The sequence below is a fragment of the Herpailurus yagouaroundi genome, unplaced genomic scaffold (genome assembly GCF_014898765.1).
Source record: "Herpailurus yagouaroundi ecotype Mexico unplaced genomic scaffold, PumYag 160, whole genome shotgun sequence".
Lineage (NCBI taxonomy): Eukaryota > Metazoa > Chordata > Mammalia > Carnivora > Felidae > Herpailurus > Herpailurus yagouaroundi.
In genome coordinates, this window is record NW_024412401.1 from 21,489,266 (window position 1) to 21,515,729 (window position 26,464).

General features: G+C 39.3%; 1 protein-coding gene across 10 annotated transcripts in view; it reads right to left on the reverse strand.

Annotated features, from left to right (window-relative positions):
• RNF38 (ring finger protein 38) overlaps positions 1-26,464 on the reverse strand; it is a 140,685-nt gene that overhangs the window by 39,009 nt on the left and 75,212 nt on the right. For 2 of the 10 annotated variants that reach the window (XM_040481696.1, XM_040481690.1), the window contains one exon: positions 1,714-1,907. In XM_040481696.1, the coding sequence (XP_040337630.1) occupies positions 1,714-1,820 (107 nt within the window). In that variant the 5' untranslated portion in view covers positions 1,821-1,907. Of the gene's footprint in view, positions 1-1,713; positions 1,908-13,427; positions 13,578-21,329; positions 21,480-21,723; positions 22,051-22,214; positions 22,239-26,464 lie in introns of those variants that run through there. The other 8 variants (XM_040481695.1, XM_040481694.1, XM_040481688.1 and 5 more) reach the window with 8 other exon arrangements.

Below are 26,464 nucleotides of genomic sequence, written 5' to 3' on the forward strand. Positions count from 1 at the left end.
AGTCGGACGCTTAACCGACTGCGCCACCCAGGCGCCCCAACAATGTTTTATTTTAACCTGGGTGTTGGTACACTTGTGTGTTACCTTTTTTTTTTTTAATTTTTTTTTTTAATTTTTTTTTAACATTTATTTATTTTTTTGGGACAGAGAGAGACAGAGCATGAACGGGGGAGGGGCAGAGAGAGAGGGAGACACAGAATCGGAAACAGGCTCCGGGCTCCGAGCTGTCAGCACAGAGCCCGACGCAGGGCTCGAACTCACGGAACGCGAGATCATGACCCGGGCTGAAGTCGGACGCTCAACCGACTGAGCCACCCAGGCACCCCATGTGTTACCCTTTTAAGTGTATGCTTGTTTTACAGGTTCTTTTGAAAGCATGACACATTTCACCATAAAACAATAGGAAAGATTACAGTAGATGCTCAGGTTGTAACCCTGAAACAACCAACCATATCATATTGTCTCAGCAACTGTATTTAACAGCTATAAAATATTTTACCTGGTTGACATACATTATTTTAAACATTCCCATAAAATTGGGTAAAAACGCACCAGGTAATGTGAAAGTCTTAGGGTCTCAACAGAACATAACTCAGAAACAGGTTTATTTTGTCTCATTTAGAACAAAGAATGGTAGTTTTAAGATCCTTCATTATTAGTTTCCTAGGGCTGCCATAACAAAATACCACAGACTAGGTGGCTTAAACAACAAAAATTAATTTTCTCATTGTTCTGGAGACTGAAAGTCCAAGATCAAGATGTCAGCATGGCTGGTTTCTGGTGAGAGCTCTCTTCCTGGTTTGCAGGATGACCACGTTTTTCACTGTCCTTACATGCCAGACCGAGTGAGCTTTCTGGTGTCTCTTCTTATAAGGGCACCAATCCTATTGGATTGGGGGCCCCACCCTTATGACTTCATTCAACCTTAGTTACTTCCTTAGAGACCCCATCTCCAAATACAGCCACACTGGGGAATTAGGGCTTCAACTATGAATTTTGAGAAGACACATTCAGTCCATAACACCTTCCTAACTCCAGACCTTCAATATTTCTTAGATTACCAACATACTGGACATGCGAACAGCTGCCTCACTCCAAGGATTCACGATTTCCCTGAATAAGAAATGTATGTACTCAGGCCACAACTAAAGAGGAAGAAGCTCGGAAGAAATACATTCCCCCAGGAAAGAAAGACAGGGGCCAAGTCCCATAAGAGAGAGGACTGAGCACTGAAGTAAACTTCAGTCACTCTTTTGTACTAGAGGATCCACGGTTTTATAAGAAACCTAATTAAGTTCCCAACTGCCTTAAGGATACACAAGAAATAGGAATGGACTAAAAAAGAGTATCTCATTTCTAGGATTTCTGTATTTCATTACAGTTGTGAGCTATAAAATTCATTTTTCTGTAATCAGGATTGTAGGCTAGCCTACAAAACACCTTAAACCATAAAGTAGCTGAATGCATATATGATGGCATGGATTGATTTTAGGTAAATCACTTTAGCCTCTTTGAATTTCTTCACCTGTCAACCATAAGCTAAATGAACTCTCATGATCTTGTGTGGAAGTCTATAAATAATGTCACCTTCTTCATGTGAATGTGTATGAATGTTTATAAAATGCCTATAGAAAAAATGCTTTTTGACATAAACAAAACAAAACAAATCTATCAATGGAAGAGAATTTAAGAAATACATTGTAATCAACTAACCTTCTTCTGTTGCGTGCAGGTGTGTTGCATCGTTCCCCTGAGAAGTGATGTTGGCTTGATCGAACTGAAGGGGGCTGCCTATTTGATGTCATCTCCCATGGTCGCATTGGTGGTGAGGGAGCTGGTGATGCTGATGTATAATCAAAGACTGAATGAGAGAGGCGCTGTCTCTTGGGACTCGGACTATCTTCACTCTGCCAATGCAACAAAATCAATCAACTTAATGAGACCTTTTAAGGATTTTGCATTACTATATACGCACAGGCGTTTAAACATATTTACCTTAAAGAGTAAAGGAGGGGAAAAATATACTGTCAACCCAAATTAAATATCTTTAAAGAAAAAAGAGGCTGAATAGGGGAAGGGAGATACACAGTAAGTATCAAATGGAAAGTAAAATCTGTTTCTTAAAAGTCATCATAAAACTCATGGACATTTAAGATGAACAATAAGGCAATAAACAATTGTATGGAACTTGACCATTTATTTAAAACCCCAAACCAATTCCACTATGTTCCCCCATCAGTTAAGTTACATTTTTAGAGATCAGTTCTCATCTGTGAGATCAGCTGAGGAGGGGGAATAATTTTAGTAGGCCCTTGACTTGATTCTAAATAACACCCTTCTGCTTCTTTATTCCCACTATTTAAGGTCATTACATTTTCTTTAATAAGGGTTAGAGGAATAAAGTAACATTTTTATGAAACAGATAAAGAGTCAACTGATCTAGATCATTAGTTCTTACGAGAACATTACAGCATTTTGAGGAAGACACAGAGTTTCAGGTAAATCGTGGGAGTGGTGAATAATTCAAAACCTGTACCTGTTACACATTGAGTTTTCAAGGATCCACAGCATCACTAGCTATAAAATTGGTATGGATCTCTTAGTTGAATTAGTAACTCTCTAGGATTCTCCATAGAATTTTCCCAACCAGTCTCACAGAAACTATCAAAATTTCAAGTTAACCAATGTCTGGCTAACCAATGTCTATTTTCTAAGAGACCCTCTCTTATCTCAAATCTACTCCTTCAAGTTCTAATTACTTGGTCATTAGAGCACTTTTGGGTGCAAAATAATTGGTGCCTGCTGCCAGAACAAAAAAAATCGGATTAGCAAAAGAGTATATGGGGCTACAATACTACAACATTAGATTTAAAGAGATAAACAAGAATTAACTAAACTGATAAAAAATAAAGCAAATTCCTAAATGGTTACTTTTGATCATTCCACATTATTAAGCAGAGGTGTTCCAAAAACGATGTCACTGTCTTTCTATATTTAAAAATATTATAATTCAGGATGCCTGGGTGGCTCAGTCGGTTAAGCATCTGACTCTTGATTTCATCTCAGGTCATGATTTCACTGTGAGATTGAGCCCTGCGTCAGGCTCTGCCCTGACAGTGCGAAGCCTGCTTGGAATTCTCTCTCTGCCCTTCTCTGGCTCGTGTGCAGATTCTCTCTCTTTCTCTCTCTCAAAATAAATAAATAAACTTTAAAAAGGATAATTCAAATTTATCATTATAATTAAAATAGTAAATAGTTTTCAGAACCATAAAGAAACACCTTATTTTCTCCCTAGATTTAATGGTGCTTGTTATTAAAAGTATGTTTGTTTTTACCTTTTAAGAAGAAAATCAGTTATGTTCTGATAACCCTAAAACTTCAAAAATACCAATGAAATGTAGGTATTTTGATTAAAACAAAGCAGAATGATCAATACCTGGCAAAGTCATACATTAACTACACAGAAGCACTAGAAATAAGTGATCTCCGGTTGGTCAACCAAATTTGACTTTTTTTTTAAACTACCAAACGCTAGTAACGAATCACGATCTTCAGTTTTCATATATGTATCTTATACTGCGAAGCTTAATGCAAGCTATGATAGGGACTTTGAATTCTAAAAAGTCACTGCCCAAAATGGAGGGGAATGGTACAAACCCACAAAAACAAACTGCAAATTCATTGTTTTTAAGAGACAAGGTGACTGGGAAAGTTCCCTATCTCTTCTGTGTGCTGTGATAGATTCACATTAGTGAAAAAGAGGAGACAAAGAATAGGAAGTGGAGGGAAGTGAGCTGTTCATTAGTACTACGGTAATAACTCTTCCTATTTTACTCAAAGTAATAGAAAACCAAAATGGATATTTAAAGACAGGGAAGTATTAAGAAGTTAGTTTACTACATATATACAACATGGTTTCATCACATTCCTCATCAATTTTAGTACTCTAAGGAACTCCAAAAATATCCTCAGTTTCCAGAAAAGGGAAGTAGGAATAACCTACAAAGAAACCAAGAATTAGATTAGCATTCCCTCAGAAAACAAAAGATGCTAAAAATGCTGAGGGAAAATATTGAACCTAGAATTTTTTTTTTAATTTTTTTTTCAATGTTTATTTATTTTTGGGACAGAGAGAGACAGAGCATGAACGGGGGAGGGGCAGAGAGAGAGGGAGACACAGAATTGGAAACAGGCTCCAGGCTCTGAGCCATCAGCCCAGAGCCTGACGCGGGGCTCGAACTCACAGACCGCGAGATCGTGACCCAGGCTGAAGTCGGACGCTCAACCGACTGCGCCACCCAGGCGCCCCTTGAACCTAGAATTTTATACTCCAACCTAACTACTAATCTACTGTGAAGGCAAAAGGAAAGACTTGACAGATATATAAAGGTTCAAAGCTGCTTCTCACACATCTTTCAAAAAATTTTACTTGATTGATTTTATGTGTGCACACGTGTGTGCTGTCTTTTATTTGAGGACACAGACACACACAGAGGATCCAATGAACAGTAATAGTAACTCAGAAGTGCAATGAAAAGACATCTCAGGACTGAAAAGTAACTATTCCAATTAGAACAAGCTAGAGGACTCCAAGAAATATACTCTAAATAATACGAGTTCAAAAACAGTACGACTGAGAACTTGGAAGTTCTTACAAAACTTAAGCACATGGTTATTCTGTCATAGGAAGTATAGAAGGTAACCAGGGGTGCCTGGGTGGCTCAATCGGTTAAGCACTGGACTTCGGCTAAAGTCATGATCTCACGGCTCCTGGGTTTGAGCCCCGCATGGGGCTCTGTGCTGACAGCTCAGAGCCTGGAGTCTGCTGGGGATACTGTGTCTCCCTCTCTCTCTGCCCCCTCCCTTGCCCACGCTCTGTCTCTCAAAAATAAAAAATAAACGTTAAAAATTTTTTTTCTGAAAGGTAACCAGAGTCTAGAAAAAAACAAAGACAAAAACAAATCCATTATCATTTTGTCACCTAAAGCATCCCTGGAGTAGAACAGGTAGAAGATTATATCTTCTCCTCGTTGGGCCAACATGCTACTTAGTCCTGAAATGACTATAATAGACAGATACTCCTAACACTATGGAGACTGTTATTGGTTTTCAATTTTATAATCAACCTAGACAAGGTGTGAAAGATCACCATTGTAGTTACAGAAAAAAATATGTAAGTACTGTAAACTTTGGTAAATTAAGTATAAAGACTTGTTTTGACAAAAGCGTGGACTAAATGTAAAAATCCTAATAGAAACATCTAGAAATAATGGCTTAAATACAACAAAAATATTTTTTAAGTTTATTTATATTGAGAGAGATCGAGAGAGAGCAAATGTGAAAGCGGGGAGGGGTAGCAGAGAGAGAGAGAGGGAGAGAGAATCCCAAGCAGGTCCATGCTGTCAGCGCAGACCCAGACGCAAGGCTCGAACCCATGAACTGAACCGTGAGAGCATGACTGGAGCAAAATCAAGAGTCAGATGCTTAACCAGACTGAGCCACCCAGGTGTCCCAACAAAAATAGTTTTTAAATGTAACAATGAACTCAGAAAAAAAGGGAAACTACCAAAGACCAGAAACAAAGGGGAAAACCAAAAACCAGATTTGTTTTTTTTATCTTGGGGTGGGACACAGAAGCTATGGCCTTATCACTCACTGAACCCTGCAAAGAGCCAAAGTTTCCCAAGTACTATACTTGCAATAAAAGGGAAGACTAGTGGGGCGGCTGGGTAGCTCAGTGGGTTGTGAGTCTGACTTCGGCTCAGGTCATGATCTCATGGTTTGTGGGTTCAAGCCCCATGTCGGGAGCCTGGAGCGAGCTTCGGATTGTGTGTCTCCCTTTCTCTCTGCCCTTCCCTTGCTCATGCTCTGTCTCTTTCTCTCAAAAATAAATAAACATTTAAAAAAGGGGGGGGGGAGACTAGAAAAAGCCCACTGGCATGGAGAATCAATAAGAAAACAGATCTACTCTGGACTGGACTGGAAATTGAAGAAGAGATTTATCCCGAGAATTCAAACCACAGGTTAGCTCCTCAACACCAAGTTTAGGGTTCAATTTTTTTTTATTACCCACAGAGGTTGCCTATGAGCCTCTAAGCTTAGAAATTAATATAGGAACTGGTCCAGAATTATGCTGCTACAAATTCTCTTGGCAGAGGTGAATGCACAGCAGAATCTGGAGGAATACTTTCCTGACCTTGGACAGTGGTTCTTCTACTTCTGCAAGTGTCAGCAACATCAGATTGTTCGGTCTGCTCTTCAGTCTCTGATTAAGAAATTTTGGATCAGGGCCCAAGAATCTTCATTTGTAACACAATCTTGGGTGATGGTTCCTGCTGCTGGTGTGGGACTACACTTTGAGAACCACCAAAACAAGTTAAGGGACTCTCTTAGCAAAAGTCCCGAAGGATAGACTCGCCATAAAAGAGAAATTTACTTTTTCAATTTTCAGTGGAAGAATTTCCCTTTTTTCCTTGTTGACTCTGTGCCAGTGGGCTGACTTTAGAAAGTTCCAGAAGTTGATTCAAATGAGGCACAAGTACTGTCCGTTTTGGTACAGAATACTGGTGCAGATTTAGGGATCAAGGGAGGCAAGAGAGGGAGGAAAGGAAGAACAAAAGAAATCTAGCTTGCTAGCTTTTATACTTGGTATTAAACATCTGATAAAATGAATTACACCTCTATTAACACCAAATCACCTTAAAAATTTTCTAAGTATTTATTTTTGACAGAGAGAAAGAAACAGAACACAAGTGGGGGAAGGGAAGAGAGAGAGGGAATCTGAAGCAGGCTCCAGGCTCAGAGCTGTCAACACAGAGCCCAACGTGGGGCTCAAAATCATGAACCATGAGATCATAACTTGAGCTGAAGTAGGACGCTTAACAGACTGAGCCACCCAGGTGTCCCAACACCAAATCATCTTTATAACCAAAATATCATCATTAGAAGTGAAAACAACCCTGGAGACATAAAAATGCATTGCACGATTCCAAAAGCAAGTCTAAAGTCATTAAAATCAGGGGCGCCTGGGTGGCTCAGTCGGTTGAGCGTCTGACTTCAGCCCGGGTCACGATCTCGCGGTCTGTGAGTTCGAGGCCTGCGTCAGGCTCTGGGCTGATGGCTCAGAGCCTGGAGCCTGCTTCCGATTCTGTGTCTCCCTCTCTCTCTGCCCCTCCCCCGTTCATGCTCTGTCTCTTTCTGTCTCAAGAATAAATAAACGTTAAAAAAAAAAAATAAAGTCATTAAAATCAAAATGTTATGGTAAAAGAAATATGTACACACGTAACACATATGCATGTATATATATACATATATAAAATACATATTCTTATATAGATATCTTACATATTTATATATAATTATGTAAAAAGAAATGTTATCTAATAAAATTAAATTTATACATCTCAATCAGCAAGTCTTGGAGATAAAGCAAGATCCTGTGGAGACCAACTTTTCCCAAAGTGGAAACAGATTCCAAGTTGTAGATAAAAACTGGAAACTGAAATGGCCTCTGACTTCAGCTGACTTCAGCTACCAGTAGTGAGCCTCATGGACCACCTCCTCAAAGTAGCAAGGTGGCAACTGGGAGGGGCCAGACAGGTGGGGGTAAAATTACACAATAATATGGTCCTTTCCCTCCACTTATCACTCAAGACTATTTTTCATCTCTTACAAATAAGCACAGCATGACTTAGAGTCCCCATTTCGAAAGTGCCTGGGTGGCTCAATTGGTTAAGTGTCCAACTCTTGATTTCGGCTCAGGTCATAACCTCATGGATTGGGAGTTCATGGAGCCTGCTTGGGATTCTCTGTCTCTGCTCTCTGCCCCTCCCTCTCTAGCAAAAATAAACTTAAAAAAGAAAAGAATCCCTAATTCTCTTTTTAAACTCCCAGACTTTCTCTACTTGCCTTAACTATCTTTGGCAAAAGATACAATTTCTCATTTCACAATTAAGAAATAAACGCTAAATTTAAATGGCCCAGACAGAGAAAACACTGAATTCCCTTCATTTTACTTTTTTTTTTTTTTAATGTTTATTTATTTTTGAGAGAGAGCATGTGAGTAGGGGAGGGACAGAGAGAGAGGGAGACACAGAATCCCAAGCAGGCTCCAGGCTCTGAGCTGTCACCACAAAGTCCGATGCGGGGGCTCAAACTCACAAGCTGTGAGATCATGACCTGAGCCGAAGTCAGATGCTTAACCGACTGAGCCACCCAGGAACCCCTGAATTCCATTTTAATAGATGTGAAAGTACTTAAGAAACTAAAACACTCCATATAAAGCAATTTGGTAATAAAGAATATCCATCAAGACAAGACTCTTGTTTTGTTTTGTTTTTGCAAAGGAAGGATATAAGCAAGGAAAAGCAGGAAATTAACAATTCATATTTGAATCACACAATATGGCTTAAGAAAAGATCTCTAAATATTCTCATTTAATTTTCTACAATCTGAAGTCTTTGTTTAAACTACATCCAGATTAATGTGTTTCTATTAGTCAAGATGAACCAAAGACAACTGAATGATTACACTGCCCTTGAACTACACAATCTATAGTCCTGTTTCACATAATTCACATTGGACTTCAATGTATAGCTCTGCTATTCCTCAGCTCAAAATATTTCAGAATAAAATCTAAACTCATAACCACACTACCAGTACCTCTTCCTGGGATGTTATCTTACTTGTAGCTACAGAGGGGAAAGAGGCTTTGAATACTGTATTTTCAAAAGCATACATCAAAAAAAAAAAAAAATCAGAACTTTTGCTTTTTGATATTGTTCAAGTTAGTGTATTTTCATGAAATATGTGCAGTGAGTGCTTCGAAAGGGATTCTAGTCATATAGCATTGCAGTCCTATCATAATGAGTAGAATTCAATATTGTGTGAAAATGATGTTACTACCACTGGCCATAACTGCTAGTCCAGGAGTGGCTTCCTGGGTTTAGGGAGGCCTGAATGGCTAATTTTTTAAGAATATATAAATGACCTTATGTTCTATTTTTTTTCTTAATGTTTAATCACACAAATCATCATTCATTGGTTCACAAAAACATTACCTTGATGGTGTAATTTGTTTTCAAATGTTAGTTCCACCAAAGCACTCGATTTTATGTATCATGAATCTGACTGTAATAATTTTAAGCAGTAAACACAAATCAATGGTTAAAATAAAAAATCTGAAGCATAAGTACGAAACCAATGAAAACGGAGAAGATAATAAGAACAATTTGAAATCAAGGGATCCCTCTGAGATAACCAGGTAGAGCTGTTCTGCAGACAGCTCAAGTCCAGAGACTAGAAATTTAAGGAGTTTTTGGTATACAGATAGATGGTAGGTTAATGAAGGTACAGACATGGACAAAATTTCCCCAAACAACTTATACAGTGAAAAGAAGGTCCAATACTGAACTCTAAAAAGTATTTCATGCTGACTAGTTCATGAGACAGTGGATGGAGTGTGGTGATACAAAGCTCGGTGAAATGGAGCAAGGATTCAACTAAAAGGTCAAGCAAGATGGGGACTGAAAAACATCCACTGTGTTTAACAACAAGGAGCTCAGTGACATGGAGTTATTTCTTTGTAATAGGATTTAGTATCTATTATGGCATATTGTCCGTTACAACAATTTTCAAAAAAGGTTTTTTTCCCTCTGTATTTTCTTTGAAAATCTTTCTTATGAATTTAGAATAACTCTATAAGGTTTCTAAAATCATTAAAATTCTAATATTTTGGCTGGAATTTTTACTGTCTATAAATTTGTTGGAGATTTCTTTTTTTTTTACCATAATTAGTCTTCTCTTTCAGAAACCTAGTCTATTTCTCTGTGTATCAATCATGAAAATTTCAATCACCTAATTAACTTTTGTAAATTTACAAAATAAAGTATCAGACAGCTATCATTAGGATCATTAGGATACATGCATACACCCTTGAAACCAAGGGGTGTGCTAGACATGAAATCTAAGTTCCCTACAATGCATCTGTTTTATGAAAGCACACTATCTACAATCACAATCAATGGATTGATTGATGGCACAGAAACTTAATTTTAAAACTGTAAGGGGCTGAGAGAGACAAGAGGGAGTTTTGGGGGAGATGAAAGTGTTCTATTGTCTTGTTTGAGATGGTGGCTCCACATCTGTATGTATTCATCAAAAGTCACAGACTTGTACACCAAAAGGGTGAATTTTACTGTATGTTAATTATACCTTAATTTTAAATTTCTAAAACTATAGGGAGTACCTTTGATTCTAATGTTAAATATAGACTAATTTTTATAGAGATGCAAATATGCCCACACATGTACGTTTCTTCTGTAAGAAAACTCAGACTAACAAATATACAAAGCCATCATTTTCACACAAATTAAAATATCAACTCAATATACACTGGGAAAGGGATACAAGAATATTCATGGCAACACTACTGCTTGTGATAACAGTAAAAAACTGTAAACTACTGGAAATGTCGATCAAAAAGAGAGGGAATAAACTACAGCATATTCATATAAATGAAACACTAAAAGAAAAATGAATCAACTACATACATGGCTACAAGCATCATTATGGATGAGTCTCAAAATGACAAAATACAAAGTATGATAACATTTATATTAAGTTCAGAAAGTAAACAGTATAGTGATACTGTTTGAAGGATACTGCATGTGATGAAACCACACAGAGAAACAAAGGGATACTAAACACAAAACTCAAGAGTTTTACCCAAGGCACAAGTATCAGACAGCAGGTAGATAGATGGAAGGTCATATGAAGACCTCGAAAGTATAGGGAATGGCTGACTTCTTAAGATGCATGGTGGTTTTTTTTTTTTTTTAACTATACATGTGTCTGCTTTATACATTGTAACTTTCATATATGAATTATTTCATAATTTTAAAAATTAAAAGAGCATGCAGAATTTGAAAGATTTTGACTAAAACAAGCAAGTAAAAAAGGAGCAAAACACAAAAGTTTTTAATAAACAAGGACAATGACAAAACTGCTAAAGAGTGGAGATGAAAAACAAATATAGCCCAAAACAGGATGAGATGTTTCTTAAAAGACAACTGGTGGTTGGAAACAAAGACCCAGGGGAATATTAAACACTTCCATGTCCTCTATGACCATCCCACTTACTAGATACATACTCAATCCCCATGTATGGAGTAGGAAAAATCAACAGTTCTTTTTTACTCCTACACAAGGCTGCAGGGAAAATGATGTCCTCCAAAAAGAGACTAGTTTCAGCTAAGATAAGGATATTTAAGAAAAAAATGTAAGAGGTAGGTGAATCTGTTTAAAACGGGAGTGTTCCAAAGGGAAGGAAAAGTAAAAAAGTTAGGAGGGATGGAACTTGGGGGAAAGCCAAGAAAACATAACACATTAAAAGAATAACTCTGAGAATAAGAAATGGGGAGATTTCTCCTTTTCACATGGAAAGTAAATATTCTAGGGCTGAGAAAAGCACAACTGGAATAAGAAATCACACCCAATTTTATTATCAGAATTAGCTGAAGGTCTCTGACAGTATCTCAAAGGGGATATGAGAAGGATTTACTTTGCTTCATGCAGAACAATGGTAGGCCAAAAAGTGGGCAGAGTTCCCTGGGAGCCAAGTACACCGAGGGCCTTATTTTAAAGTTAGAAAAAAGGAAGATTTAAGTTTAGAGATATAAATAAAAATTTAACAATAATATCTTTCACCTTTCTGCAACATTCAAATGGAACTGGCTCTTTTTTGTTTCATTTTTAAAACGTGTTTAAATTTACTCCATTTGCCAGCAACTCCTTGAGTTTAAAGTTAATACTGACTTAATGCCGAGAGACACAAAGAAGTCTAGAAAACAAATTAAGTGCCATATAATTGTTTAGTGGTGGCAGTAGGGAAGGTACTAAGTCAATTTCTTCCTTAGCTATACTGGTTTGCTACTAAATATCAAGCTACTGCAGACCAACTGTATCAAGAACAGTAGTCAATATGCCATTTAATTCAATACAGATAGCTATGTCTCTTTTTTTTTTTTTAATTTTTTTTTTCAACGTTTATTTTTATTTTTTTGGGACAGAGAGAGACAGAGCATGAACGGGGGAGGAGCAGAGAGAGAGGGAGACACAGAATCGGAAACAAGCTCCAGGCTCTGAGCCATCAGCCCAGAGCCCGACGCGGGGCTCGAACTCACGGACCGCGAGATCGTGACCTGGCTGAAGTCGGACGCTTAACCAACTGCGCCACCCAGGCGCCCCAGCTATGTCTCTTAACATACTGTGTTGTAGTTACAGAAATACTTGATTTCTACAGGTGGTATTGCTGTAGTAGAGACAAGAAATAGCAAAAGGTGAATTTAAGTCTCTGCTCTGCCAATAACTGGCTATGTAACAGGGCATCTCAGAGTTTTTCTGAGCCTATTTCTTCATCTAGAAAATCATCCACGACTGGTGTGTTGTTAGGAGGATTAAAAACAAAGGAGACAATACATGCAAAGCAGAGAACCTGGCACAAATTCCAAGGAATATCAGATTGCAGAGCCCTGGATCACCTACAAAGCTATTCTCAGAAATTTCATATCTTCAATTTAATGTATCACACAAGCATTTCTCTTTCAGAACTAGTCCTAAGCTCCAACCTACCACGTCCACACAAACAGAAAAATGGCTCTATCCAAAATCCAAGTTTTGATAAGCGACTCTCACTACCTCAGATTTATATACACATATACAAATACATACCTTGGCCCACAACCCTAAAACGCAGAAACAATTCTACAACTAGTTTCCATTCGGTAATAAAAATACTGACTTCCATTATAAAACATGCTTCTCTAGCAGTAATGGATTGGAAATTTAGTAGCCAGTAATTTATTTGAGCACATCCTAGCAATCTTGTCAATAAACTAATGATAGTCCTTGCCTTAATTTATTTTCATTTTACATATAACAAAAATTTTAATGATATTTTATCCACAGGTTCAAAAGTGATAGTGAAGGTACGGAAACATGTTTTCTTTCTGAAATTTACATCACTATCAAACTCTAGGCAATAAACAAATAAGTAGTAATGGCTTTAAAAAATACCTTGCATGCTCCCACTTTTCCATTCCTACACAATTTCACATATCTGTAATATCTTCTACTTTCCTATAGAATGTGGCCTATTAGCACAAGTGATTGATACCAAAAGATTAAAAAAAAAAAAAAGAATATTAAGTGGTCAAACAATAAACAGCAGCTCAAGAGAAGACAAACATTCTTCAGAAAAGCTGGCTAAGTTATATTGAAGAAGGCCTCTAAGAAGAATACTTATTCCCACATACAATAGAAAATAAGAAGAAGATATTGAGAATTTTGTTTCAAGCCTTCCTAAAAACAACCTAAAATGTATCGGTGACTTGCAGCCCTATGTAGGGAAAGGGTAAATATATAAGAACCTGGAAGAAAGCTTTGAAGTGAGCATCCTCTTGAACGGTAGTATTCTGATCACTTGGGAGGAGAGGGAACAGGCTCTGAAGTTTCACCCTTTCACAAATCACCTTGTTAGGATGGCCAGGTAGAGGTGCTGAATTGGCCCCGGGAGATATCTGGGAAAAAGAGGGAGAAGAAAAGGATAGTTCATGGCTAGCCGCACCAATGTGGAGAATCATGTCTATGAAGGACAGTCTGGGTTTTCTAAATATTTGTGTTAGCAGAGATTGGAAAGAAATTAAAAATTAATCTTAAACATCAAAACAAATATAAAGATGGCAAAGGTTGCCTCTGGCAATGGATCTCTCTTAAAAAAAACTTTTTTAAAAGGCAAAACAGCACTGTTCAAAAATGCAAAACCTTTCCTGTGTTTCCCGTATAATACCTATTAATAGCTTTTCTCTTGGTATTGATTCTAAAACCCTAAAGGACAGATAAGACTTCATGTTAAGAAAACCTGACATAAAATCATATATCTTAAGTATAGAAAGATTAGTGTCCATCTGGACTAAGACTAATATTTTTTCATTCTATTTTTTAATTAACCTCCTATATGATCATGCAAAGAAGACGAGAGATTTCAGAACACTTGCAGCAAAACTTCTATAGTGACCATAGGTATACAAAAGAAGAGTCTGCAGACACCTCAGCTCTATTCAACACAAACCTAGCAACCTTCTTAAGAATAAAGGATATGATCACAAGCCCCAAAGCAAATGACTGCATGTTTTAAATGCTTGGCTTGATTGTAGGTTAATTCCCTTCATCATATGTAAATATGCTCAAATCTGCAGCATTTTTAACCATGGACAATCATGAGCATCACTTGTTCCACTGTGCTGTGGAGTGAACCACCTTTGGAAGTTAAGGTTTGTGAATGTGCTTATCCCTACATTGAAGAAGACCATGTGCTTCAGACCACGTGTCTGGTTTTCAGTTTCACTGCCTCATTCTTCCCTTACATATAAATGTCTATTCTGTGACAGGCACTAAACCAAGAAGATACACATGGTTTCCTGCCTCCAAAAAGTATATGCTATGAAAAAGAAACAAAAGCAAATCACCGTACAATATACAGAGTATCATCTTTCTATGATACTGCTAGGCACTGGGTGCTACGGAGAGGTAACTGGCAAAAGACAGCAGTGTTGTCAAGAAACTGCAGAATGTTCAGTATGGCTAGCCAGTACAGAAGTAACCAGAGAGGAAGGCAGAGACAGAGCATGAAGTAGCATGCTAATTGTATTAATAATACTTCTATAATAACCTTCCTTAGCCCATTTTTTGTTCTGGTTTGCTATGAGCCTGGTAAACAGATAACCAGGCCTGTTCCTAAGACTAAAAGTGCTTCCAAACACCTTCCTAGGAGTAAAAGTAGATCACTTGAAGGCACTAACTTTACAATTCACTACTACTGCTGCTGCTGCTGCTGCTACTACTACTACTACTAAAATGTTTTGACATGAGCTAAAACTTGTCTCTGCACCACAAACATGAATGTGCCAATATTCTTTACCACTATGATGAGGTATGAAGTGCTGAATCAAGGAATATTTATGACTGCCTCCCCAAGTCAAGAGTTGTTAGTAAAGAAGATAAAACATGGATCCCACCCTCAAGGAGCTTACTGCAGTTAAAAAAAAAAAAAAAAGGATGCAAAGCAGCCAACTATAGGATAATGTATTAAATGCAATACGGGCAAAAATTAGAATAGAGGTAGGAGCCTTGAGTTTATCTGAAGACATATAAAAGATTTCATAGAAAGAAGTGTATTTCACATTCCTGACTCCTCAATCTAAGGATTTCACCACTTTAAAGCCATTCTCTTCTCAAAACAGTCTGTTCCTTTAAGTTGCATATTCTTTTTGCAATCTTCTTAAGCTTATAGTTTGCAAGGTACCTTTGAAGAGTGTTTTAATAAGCTCACTTGCCTTCAACTGTCATCTCTAAAGCAGTCTGCATGAGTAGCACTCTTATAGACTGCTAGTACAAGTAGCTAGCTTGGTCAACAGAAATCAGAGGGTCAGGTTTCCTCTCCTTAATTCTGTTTCTTTGAAAACTTAAGATTTCAGTCCTATAGAGGTATAAAACCAACCAACCAACCAAACAAGAAACTGGCCAACCCTGACCCTTGTGGTCATAAGTTAATAATTTTCAAGCATATTCCTCTTCTACCTATGACAATTTCCTTTGGTCAGAAGCTCCATGCCTATAAAGAGGGAGAACAAACAATATAATGGAGAAAAGGTATATTCAAATGCTGTAGTTTATATAGATCCAGGACAAAATAAGATGGGCATGAAACGAGGTGCACCCATTGGATAAGATAAAATCACACACAATTATTTTGTATGTCCACGTGAGGCAGAATTCTTAAGAAGGAAGGCCTCCAAGATTCCCACCTCTGGTACACATCTCCTGTATAATCCATTACTCCATGGTGTGTAGGCAGGACTGTAAATAGTGTGGATTTCATTTCCATGGTTAGGTTAAATTATATAACCTAATGATATGAACCCCTTCACAGAAGTGAAGGGATTTTCAAGTGAATTAAGATCCCAAGTCAGTTGATTTTAAATTAATCAAGGCAGGCCGGAGTTAGAGAAAGCTCTTAAAAGAAGAACTCTTCAAAAGAGATTCTCCTCCAAACCTGCAGACAACTGCTATGTTGCCAGAAGGCATATGAAGAGGGCAATGTGGCAGACAGGAGGGCACCCTCTAGGAGCTGAATCGTTCGCCAGCTGACTGCTAACAAGAAAATGGGAGGACTTCAGTCCTACAATTACAAGAGCCATACTGAACCAACAGCCACTGAGCTTCGGAGAGGACATCAAACCTCTGATGGCATCATGGCACCAGCCAAGTAAGACTCTGAACAGAGGGCCCTGCAGCTAACCCATGATTCCTGACCCATGTACACCATGAGATAACAGATTTGTGTTCTAAACTACTAAATGTGAGGTAATTTGTTACATACAATAGAAAACTAACATGACATATATGTGTCAAATCGAAAGTGTTGTATACCTGAAGAAAGTTTCTTCTCCAGAATTTTAGCTGTATTAATTTGATGAAAGATACAAATTACATTTTTTTAAAATCTAAGCAATATAGCAGTTTTTCAAACTTCAATCTGGTAATAGCTAACTTCGTGCTAGGAAATGAACTGGGGCTCTCTGATCTTTACACACTGCAAGTTAGGGTTAACCAACTTGCTTAAAGCCGCAGAGCCATAATTTGAAGCTAAGTCTATATGGCTCTAAAGTTCATGTTCAATCCACTAAAACACCTTGTAATTTAAGGATTTTAAAAGTAACATCTTCTTTATAATCTAATTAGTAAAAAACTATTTCATAAAGTCTATTTAAAGTTATTTTAAGTATTCAAAAAGTAAATGTTTCCTTGTAAATGGTTTCTGACGTAACCTTCCACTACTTCCCTATACCTTCCTCATTCAAAATTACTTACAGTGTACTGTATCTGGAAGCAGATACAATTCTGTTTTTCTCTAGTCTGGCAACTGTTGAACATTACAAAGATACAGTAACTCAATCTTCTCTCAGGATGCAACCTATGTTTAAAAAGTCCTGCCAAGAAAACATCCCTGAGACCTGATTAATTTGCAACTCCCTATACTTCTCATCTTTAATGTTTGTTTACATGTAACTATATAACTAATTTACCCAGCATAACTAAGAAAGCACCTGTTTCAGAAAAGTCACAGAAAACAGTTTAACCTTTTAAGCACTAATACAACACTATTTTAGTCCATCTTGTTTAATGTGGCCTTTCCCTGTGGGATAATATAACCCACAATTTAACATCTGTCTTGAACGGTGTAATTGTTATCAGTTATGATGCTAAAAATAACATAGGACTTAGGTCCAGATATTGTCCCATAACTTGCTTCCTCCAAAATCACCTCTGGTGACAGCTTCCTTCTTCATTCATTTACATTTTTCTTATAAAGGTGTGGTAGAGGATATGCAGGTACAGGACTTCTAGGCCAGCATTAAAATAATCTACTTTCTTCAAAATAAATTGCTCAAAGGCCCAAATAGTCTTCTCCAAAACAGCCACATTACTCTCCAGAAAAAAAAAAAAAAAAAAAAAAAACTGTTCATTGTTACTAACAGCATACCACCTGGTCAAAAGGACTCAAATCACAGCCTAATAGAAGAAGAAGAAAAAACCAAAACAAACAATAAAAAGTCAAGTGCTTAATGTTGACCCCACCAAGTCTTTTACTCCTTCCTCTAAGTCCAAGACTGGATACCTTAAAAATGAAAAAGTCGAATCCAAGTTATCTAAAAATCCACATATTCTCACAGCTGCCATGATGGCAAATGTTAATATCCTGGAAAGTGATCAGGTAGATTTTATCAACTATTTGAACAGTTTGAATCCGTAATCTTTCATCTGATAAATTCCCAGGTTATAATCTAAAATATGGGAATACCCCAAAATATGGGAAAAACCACATGCATACACAGGTTCATCACAGTACAGCAACAATTTAAAAGGGAACTAGAAGTAACCTAAATGTTTAACAAATAAGTATTTGCTAAATAAAATAATGGTCTATATGCTTGCTGGTCTATTACACAGACTTTAGACCATTCAAGGACTGCTACTACCTACTGAGGGAAAGATCACTGCTATTTAGCACTGAAGCAATCTCTCTTTTTTTTTTAATGTTTGTTTATGGGGGGGGGGGGGGAGAGCCAGCGAGCGAGTAAGGGCAGGAGCGGGGGAGCGGCAGAGAGAGAGGGAGAGAAAAAATCCCAAGCAGGCTCCACACTGTGGGTCAATGCAGAGTCATGCTGGGCTTGTTCTCACATTCTCATGAGATCATGACCTCAGCTGAAACGGAGTTGGATGCTTAACTGACTGAGGCACCCAGGCACCCCTGGGGCAATCATTTTTTAAAACTATTATTTTTATTCTTGAGTTAAGGCAAACAACAAACTGGGTTCATGTCTTTCTGGGAGCACAACAGAACCAGGGTTACTGAAAATAGCTGAAAGGCTCCACCATTCTTTCCCTACCCCCCCCCCCCCAGTCCCATAAGTTACTCGGAAGAGGGTGGATGTACATGCAACTAAGGAGGTCTCTAACCATTACATCTTTTGAGAAGGCGTTCATAAAGGTTAGGGAAAATAAGAGTTACATTTTTTTTTTGAGCTACATATTATTTTAAATAAAAGTTCTTTTCTGGGGTGTCTGGTGTCTCAGTCGGTTAAGCATCTGACTCTTGGTCTAGATTATCAGGTCATGATCTCACAGTTTGTGAGTTCGAGCCCTGTATCAAGCTCTGTGATGACAGTGCAGAACCTGCTTGGGATATTCTCTCCCTCTCTTTCTCCCCTTCCCCACTTACATGAGTGTGTGCTCTCTCTAAATAAATAAATAAACTTAAAAAAAAAAGTTATTTTCTTTTCCTTGCACATCCAGATTTGCCTGCCCAAGGATTATTCTCCCAGCAAGGAAGTACATCTAAAATAATTTTATTTAGGCTGGTAACCTCTTAGAGCACTGTTCTAAAGTGCCTCTTCAAGATTTCTAAGAATTACATAGATTTGGAAAGTATCCAGACCATGACCAGCCCAAATCAATACAAAAAATTTATGTATGTAAATACATAACTATTTGAAAAAAAGTGTGTATAGGATCACTGTAATTCTTAAATAAAATTCATAATTAATTCAAATATTTATAGCAGGCCTACTATGTGCTACATGCTGTGAATACATGGGGAAAAGTTATTCTTGCCCTCCAAGACTCAGTCTAGTGAGGGGCAATTCAAGAGGAACTAAATAGGGCCCCTCTAACATAGAGTGAGAAGATGCTGACATCCTCAAAAAAGGAACATGAAAAGATACAGGATGTGAGGAAAAACGAGACTGTGTAGATGGCCCCTCTTCCTCTTTTTGCTCAAATTCTCACTTGTTAATTTACTATACAGAGTTGAAGCATTTGCTTGATCTCCTCCAGACAAGGTAGTCACTTCAAGAATTTAACATTTGCTGAATGAACTAGACCAAAACTACATTCAAATGTGTTTACATCTTTATGCTCCCTCCAGAGAAAAATAAAGCAAGCTATGAGTTAACCAAAGTAAAACAGAAGTGAAAACACACGTCTGATATATGTAGTTAAAAGGAAAATAACCAAAACTATTTAGTAGACCCTGACACTACCCACAAACCAGCACAGTGAATTACAAACTGAAGGTGGCTAAACAAAGCTGGGACTGGGACAGCCCAGAGAAATAGATGGAACAGACTGGAAGTAGAAGACAAAGATAATCTTGACCAATGAACTTTCCATACAGACCAATCATTTGAGATTTTTGAGGATTTCTCACCCATACTTCCCACCACAACCTTGAAATAAAGTAAAAATGAGCACAAATAGTCTGGTAATGTAACTAAAAGGTTCATCCAAAGCTGCTGGCAGAGAGACAATAGACCTACACTCCACATTATGATGCTAACAGATTCAGTTATGTCTAATTATGCCATCTAATATCCACCTTCCTCAAAAGTCAGGTCGCTCTAGTAAATTCTGAACATTTACTCAGATTAATACTTGCAACCTTCAGTTCAGCGATAAAAACAGAATGAGTATATAAACCTCGACAAGTACAGAAACAGAAATAACCTTCTAGAATCACAGAAGATATCAGAGGTGGAGGGACCATAGCCAACGTTTAAATCCAACTTTCATATTTTACAGATGAGGCCCTGGGGCCCACATGGCCAGTTTGTGGTGAAATTTTTTTAACTATAGCCTCTAAAGTCTACCAAATCTCTTAGAGATAAGTCTTACAGAAAAATTATAGAAATCAGCTTAAAACTGAACTCATGTGGGGCGCCTGGGTGGCGCAGTCGGTTAAGCGTCCGACTTCAACCAGGTCACGATCTCGCGGTCCGTGAGTTCGAGCCCCGCGTCAGGCTCTGGGCTGATGGCTCAGAGCCTGGAGCCTGTTTCCGATTCTGTGTCTCCCTCTCTCTCTGCCCCTCCCCCGTTCATGCTCTGTCTCTCTCTGTCCCAAAAATAAATAAAAACGTTGAAAAAAAAATTAAAAAAAAAAAAACTGAACTCATGTAATGAAATGATTTAAGGTTTAGTATGCTTTCAAAAAGTGAAACACATTATGCCAATAAGTTTACAAACTAGCAAGAACTGGAGAAAGAAGAGTATGTGAAGAGATACAATTCTCATTTAAAAATCCAGTTAGTAATTTCATATTCCGACTGCAAGTATGTCCCAATATATAAATTATATACAAATATATTTATTTATATACTATATACATTTATATATATTTATAAAAAATACAATATATATATACAAAATTTGGTCTGTATTGTTACTTCTATATAAATCCCATCTATTCGTATGGCCAGTGTTTTCCGAAGACAATTTTACTTTCATCCCAACTGTCCTTAGATTTTTATTAAGTTTTGATTATACAAACACGGAGAATGGATTGTTTTTTAATTGGAGTCCAGTTACCAGGGCTGCTTCCTATTTAAAGGAATTGAAATATTAACAATAGTACCTGTAATCAAGGCCAAACAAGATCCCAAAAGGCTTGCAATTTTAAAGTAACAAACCAATTGTGTTTGAGTTGCATACACTTAAATTTTCAAAGTGTGCCACGTAAGAGAAGGCAATTCATATGATGCCAGCAATGACATACGTTGAAGTGTTCATTTCTATTTATGGTGGAAGAATTAGCATACCCAACTTTTGTGGCCCAAAGAAAAAGCTGTGTCTTTTACAAGTCCTACACAACGCAAACAAAAACTTTATTTTCTTTGGCCCTCGATAATTTGGAAAATTCCTGGTTCAAAACCAACCTCTCTCATTCTTCAGCCCTGAAAGAACTTCCATCCCCTGAGAACAAAACGCAGCCTGTCCAGAAACCCGCAGCGGCAGAAGGACGCGAAAGGACCCTTCCGAACGGGTTCCGCGTTCTCCTGGGTGACATCATTTCACCTGCGCCTCGGCAAAACGGGAGGGAGCGAGGCCATCTGCCAGGCGGCGGCGGGCCGGCGCTCCCGCTGGCTGCACCCACACCTCCTCGCCGCCGCCACGGGAACAAAGAGCGCCGGGCCGCCCGGCCGCGCCCGCCAAGCACCGGGCAACCACACCTCCTCCTGGTTGCCTGGAACGGCCCCGCAGACTCCCTACGGCCTACGGCTCGGGCCCGGCCCGCCCTCACGCGGGAACCAACGGCCGGGCGGCCAGTACCTGCGAGGGGAAGCTCCGCCCTGCGGGGCTGCTCCCGCGGCTCCGCGCTAGGCCGCCGCCTCCTATTGTGACCGCTCGCCCAGCCAGCGGCCAGCTCGCCAGCTCCGCCGTCCCCGGGCCTCCTCACCCCCGGAACCCGGGATCCGACCGAGGCGCTGTCACGGCGCTTCCTTCCTCCCGGCACCATCACACGGGCCGCGCCAGGAAGCAGCTGCACGCTCGGAGCTGACAGAGTCGGCTAACGCCTCGGGGGCTCCATCCTCTCGGCCCCCGGGCCCTAATTGCCGGGGCCGCGACACCGTCCCGCCCGCCGCACCCCACCTCGGTGCTCACGAACACGGCGTGCCGCGCGCCGGCGCACTACCCTCCGCTGCGCGCGCAGGCGACGCCCCTCACCGCCAGGCCGCAGGATGCGCGAGCACGCGGCACTCCCACTTCTCTGGTTTGGGTCGCCGCCCTCCTCTCCACCCAGTCCCCTTATAGGAACGAACCTAGCGAGCCCAAAGCGCGAAACCGCCAGACGCTCCGCCCCTTTCCCCCAAGGCTCGACTCCGCGCGCCGAGCCCCCTTTGTTTCCACCCCGCGGGGGAGGGGGCGGGGCGGCACTGCGCGCGTCCGGGCGCGCGACTGGGACTAGTTCCGGCAACAGAGCCCGTCGCACGGCGTCCCTGCGCAGCTCGGCCCAGCCCGCATCTCTAGCCGCGCGCTCAGCAAGGCCCAAGCTACCGAACGCGACCCTGGGGTCGGCCCTGTCTCTCAAAACGTACACATCTTCTCACTCTACAGTATAGCTGCTGGCCCCTGCCTCCTCCCTCCTCCAGAACTGAGCAAACAGTAACTGACCTCACTCAATTCGAAATACGTATTCATGTGACCCGAGAAGTGGAATTTTTATTGATGCAAAAGGAGGTGATTAGACCAAGGGAGCTCACAAAGAAGCAAGCAGGTTGGAAACTTTAAACCTGACAGTTATTCAGACGCTGCTAAGGATGGGAAATGAAGAGGTACAAAGACCACGGCCGACATGGTGCTTGTCCTGATCACCTTCAGGATCTAAAAGAGAAGAAATATATTCCATAAAAGCACAATAAATTCAAGAAAAGGACAGTTAAGTAGTATTGGAGGCGAGGAGGGCTGTCAAGGGGACATCATGCAAGAAGTGGTCTTTAAGCAGATAGGAATTAGATGATGCCTTCAAGGATGGTGATCACATTTTAGGGTAATCCAATCAGTAAAAAAAAAAAAAAAAAACCAAAAAAAACAAAACTCAGGTTCTAGTTCTTCTAGCGTTACCTTACACCAGTCTCCTTCCTGCTCTGGGCCTCAGCTGCCTCTAGCAGAAAATTAAGGAATCAGACTAAACTGATGTTCCAGGATCCTCTGAATTTCTACCTATGATTAACACTATATGGTAATTATTTGTGTACATTTATCTCCCATGTCTGACTGAGCACTGGTTCTGTAACCCCATGGTCCAAACCTACAGCCTGAAATACAACAGCAAGTGCTTAGCAACTCTGAATTAAAGTTCCAGCAATAAATCACAAGCTTTTACAATTCCTGGACAAAGAGAAGCTAGAAGGATATAACAGGCTCCAATAAACACATCCCCTCCCGCAGCCCCATACCCCCATTATGTAGTCCTGTTACCTAGCTGACTCTTCCTCCCCAATACTGTCAGTCTTCCAGAGCAGGCAGTTTGGAAATGATTACATCCAAACTGTAAAGTTTTTTATTTTTTTCTTCATTTCATAACAAGAGTCATAAATCCCATCCACACCTTTAGATGCATCCAATGCAATCTGTTCCTAACTTGTGAGTCACTCACAATTCCCAGTCTACTGCTGTAGACTCATCTAGCATTACAGATCTTCCAGCAGAACCTCAGCTGCACAAGCTTCCTTACATAATCCAGACCCTCTTGAAACCACTTTTCTTGTATACTTGGATATTGGTTCCGTGATGATAGGAGGAAAAAAAGAAAAAAAATGGGAAAGGGAAGGGAAATTACCATTTGAGAACTCTCTAATCTTAAAAGCCAGATTCCTCAAGTGCTAAATTCCAGCAGCAAAAATCAATTACAGTCCTCCAGGGTTTCCACCCTTTAAAGCTCCTGTGAATCCCCCCCCCCTCCCCCCCACCTTGGGCCTCAGCCAATCCTTTGTGAGGCAAACTCCACAAGAAATCTTCTCATGGTTATGATTTTAGCTACCTGGGCTCCTAGGGCTTAACCCAAGAAGTCTGCCCAGATGTAAACAGTAATCCCACAACTCAAGGTTGGATAGTTTGATATTTGTACTGTAACTTTTTCTCTAGTTTTCTTCACCAGAAAATCTAGTATCTTTCTAATAAACACCCAATCAGTGGGATAGGCTTTAAACTGGGCCACTTTTGACCTACTAATGTGGCAGGTGGTAAATTGTAAGAGAGCAATTGCTCAACCCCAGTCTTCCTAAAATTTTATTTGGTGTCTGTTCAAAAAGATACAAAGCCTTCTTGGAAGGGTGTCCAATACAACTTTCTGTGATAGATATGGCCAATATCTGCACCATCCAAAAGAAGGCCACATGTGGCTACTGAGCACTCAAAATGAGGCTAGTGTATCTAATGAATCAATCAGAATCAGTTTAAATAGCCACATGTGGCTAGGGATAGCACAGCAGTTGTAGACAAAGTAATTGATTGCAGCAAGAGCTTTTTGAGACTTCTGACTCCAAAATTGCTCTTTAAAATCAATTTTTACAACATAGGAAAAAACTGAATGACTGCTAAAAACTTCTTCCTGAAGTACTCAAGTAATTTAAGTCCCCTCACTTTTAAAATAAAACTATACCGAGGCTCAGTCAGTTAAGCGTCTGACTTCAGCTCAGGTCATGATCTCACGGTTCATGGGTTCGAGCCCTAGGTAGGGCTCTGTGCTGACGGCTCAGAACCTGGAGCCTGCTTCTAGTTCTGTGGCTCCCTCTCTCTCTGCCCCTCCCCTGCTCGTGCCCTGTCTCTCAAAAATAAATAAACATTTTTTTTAAATAATAAAATATTTTCAATAATGCTTCATATTTTCTGTACAAGTCTTACATATTTTTGTTCTTTGATTTATTCCAGGTTTTGTATATAATTACTAATTCTAAAAATATAATTATATACATGTATATTATATAATTATATAGCTATAATATATAATTACATATAATTAATTCTAATAGTTTAGCATAATCTTTTTGAATTTTCTATATATATATAATCCTGTTGGCAGAAAATAATGACCATTCAATTTCTTTTTTTCAAATACATTTTTCCTTTTGTCTTGTCTTACTGCACTGGCTAGGACCTCTACTACAGTGCTAAATAGAAACAATGAGAATAGGCATTTTTATTTAATTCCCAAACTAGAAAACTTCCAACATTTCACCACTAAGTATGATGTTTGCAGTAGGTTTTTGCAGATCCCTATAGCAATTAAAAGAGTTCTCTTTTATTTCTAAATTGTTAAAAGTTTATTATAAAGGGAAGTTTAATTTTATCAAAATTTCCTGCATGAGGTAATCATATAATTTTTCTGTTAATATGTGAATTACATTGGGGCACTTGGGTGGCTCAGCCGGTTAAGTGTCCGACTTCAGCTCAGGACATGATCTCATGATTAGTGAGATGGAGCCCCACATCGGGCTCTGTGCTGACTGCTCAGAGCCTGGAGCCTGCTTCAGATTCTGTGTTTCCCTTTCTCTCTGCCCCTCCTCTGCTCACAGTCTCTCTCTCTCTCAAAAATAAACATTAAAAAAAATTTTTTTTTTAAATATATGAATTATATTCACTGGATTTGTTTTGTTGTTGTTGTTGTAAAGATACATTTTTTGAAGTTTATTTATTTTGAGAAAGAGAGTGAGCTGAGGAGGGCAGAGAAACAGAGACAGAGAGAGAGAATCCCAAGAGGCTCCACACTGCCAGTATGGAGAGTCCAGGGCTCGAACTCATGAACCTCGAGATCATGACCTGAGTCAAAGTCTAGAGTCAGGCACTTAACCTACTGAGCCACCCAGGTGCCCTGACACTGACTGGTTTTGGATATTACACCAATTTTGCATTCCTAATAAAATCCTGTCTTATTTATTACCCTTATTATATATTGTTGGATTTGTTTTGCTAACATGTTGATTAGGATTTTTACATCTATGTTTTGTTTTGTTTTGTTCTGAGGGGGAGAGGGGGAGAGAAATGTTTTAAAAATTTTTTTAAATGTTTATTTATTTTTGAGAGAGAGAGAGAGAGAGAGAGCACACAAGCAGGGGAGGGGCAGAGGGAGAATCCCGAGCAGGCTCCTCGATCCGTGTAGAGCTTGATCCCATGACGGTGAGATCACAAACTGAGCCAAAATCAAGAGTCAGATGCTTAACAGACTAAGCCCCCAGGTGCCCCAACATCTGTGATCTTAAATGAAATTAGCTGTTATTTTCCATTTTTATAATGCCCTCATCAAGTTTTTTTTACAAAGATTATGCTAGCCTTAGAAATTAATGGGGGAAGCGGGGGGGGGGGGGCACCAGGGTGGCTCAGCCGGTTAAGTGTCTGACTTTTGCTCAGGTCACAATCTCCTGGTTTATGACTTCAAGCCCCACACTAGGCTCTCTGCTGTCAGCACAGAGCCTATTTCAGATCCTCTGTCTCTCTCTCTCTGCCCCTCTCCTGCTTGTTCTCTTGATAAGATAAGATAAGATAAGATAAGATAAGATAAGATAAGATAAGA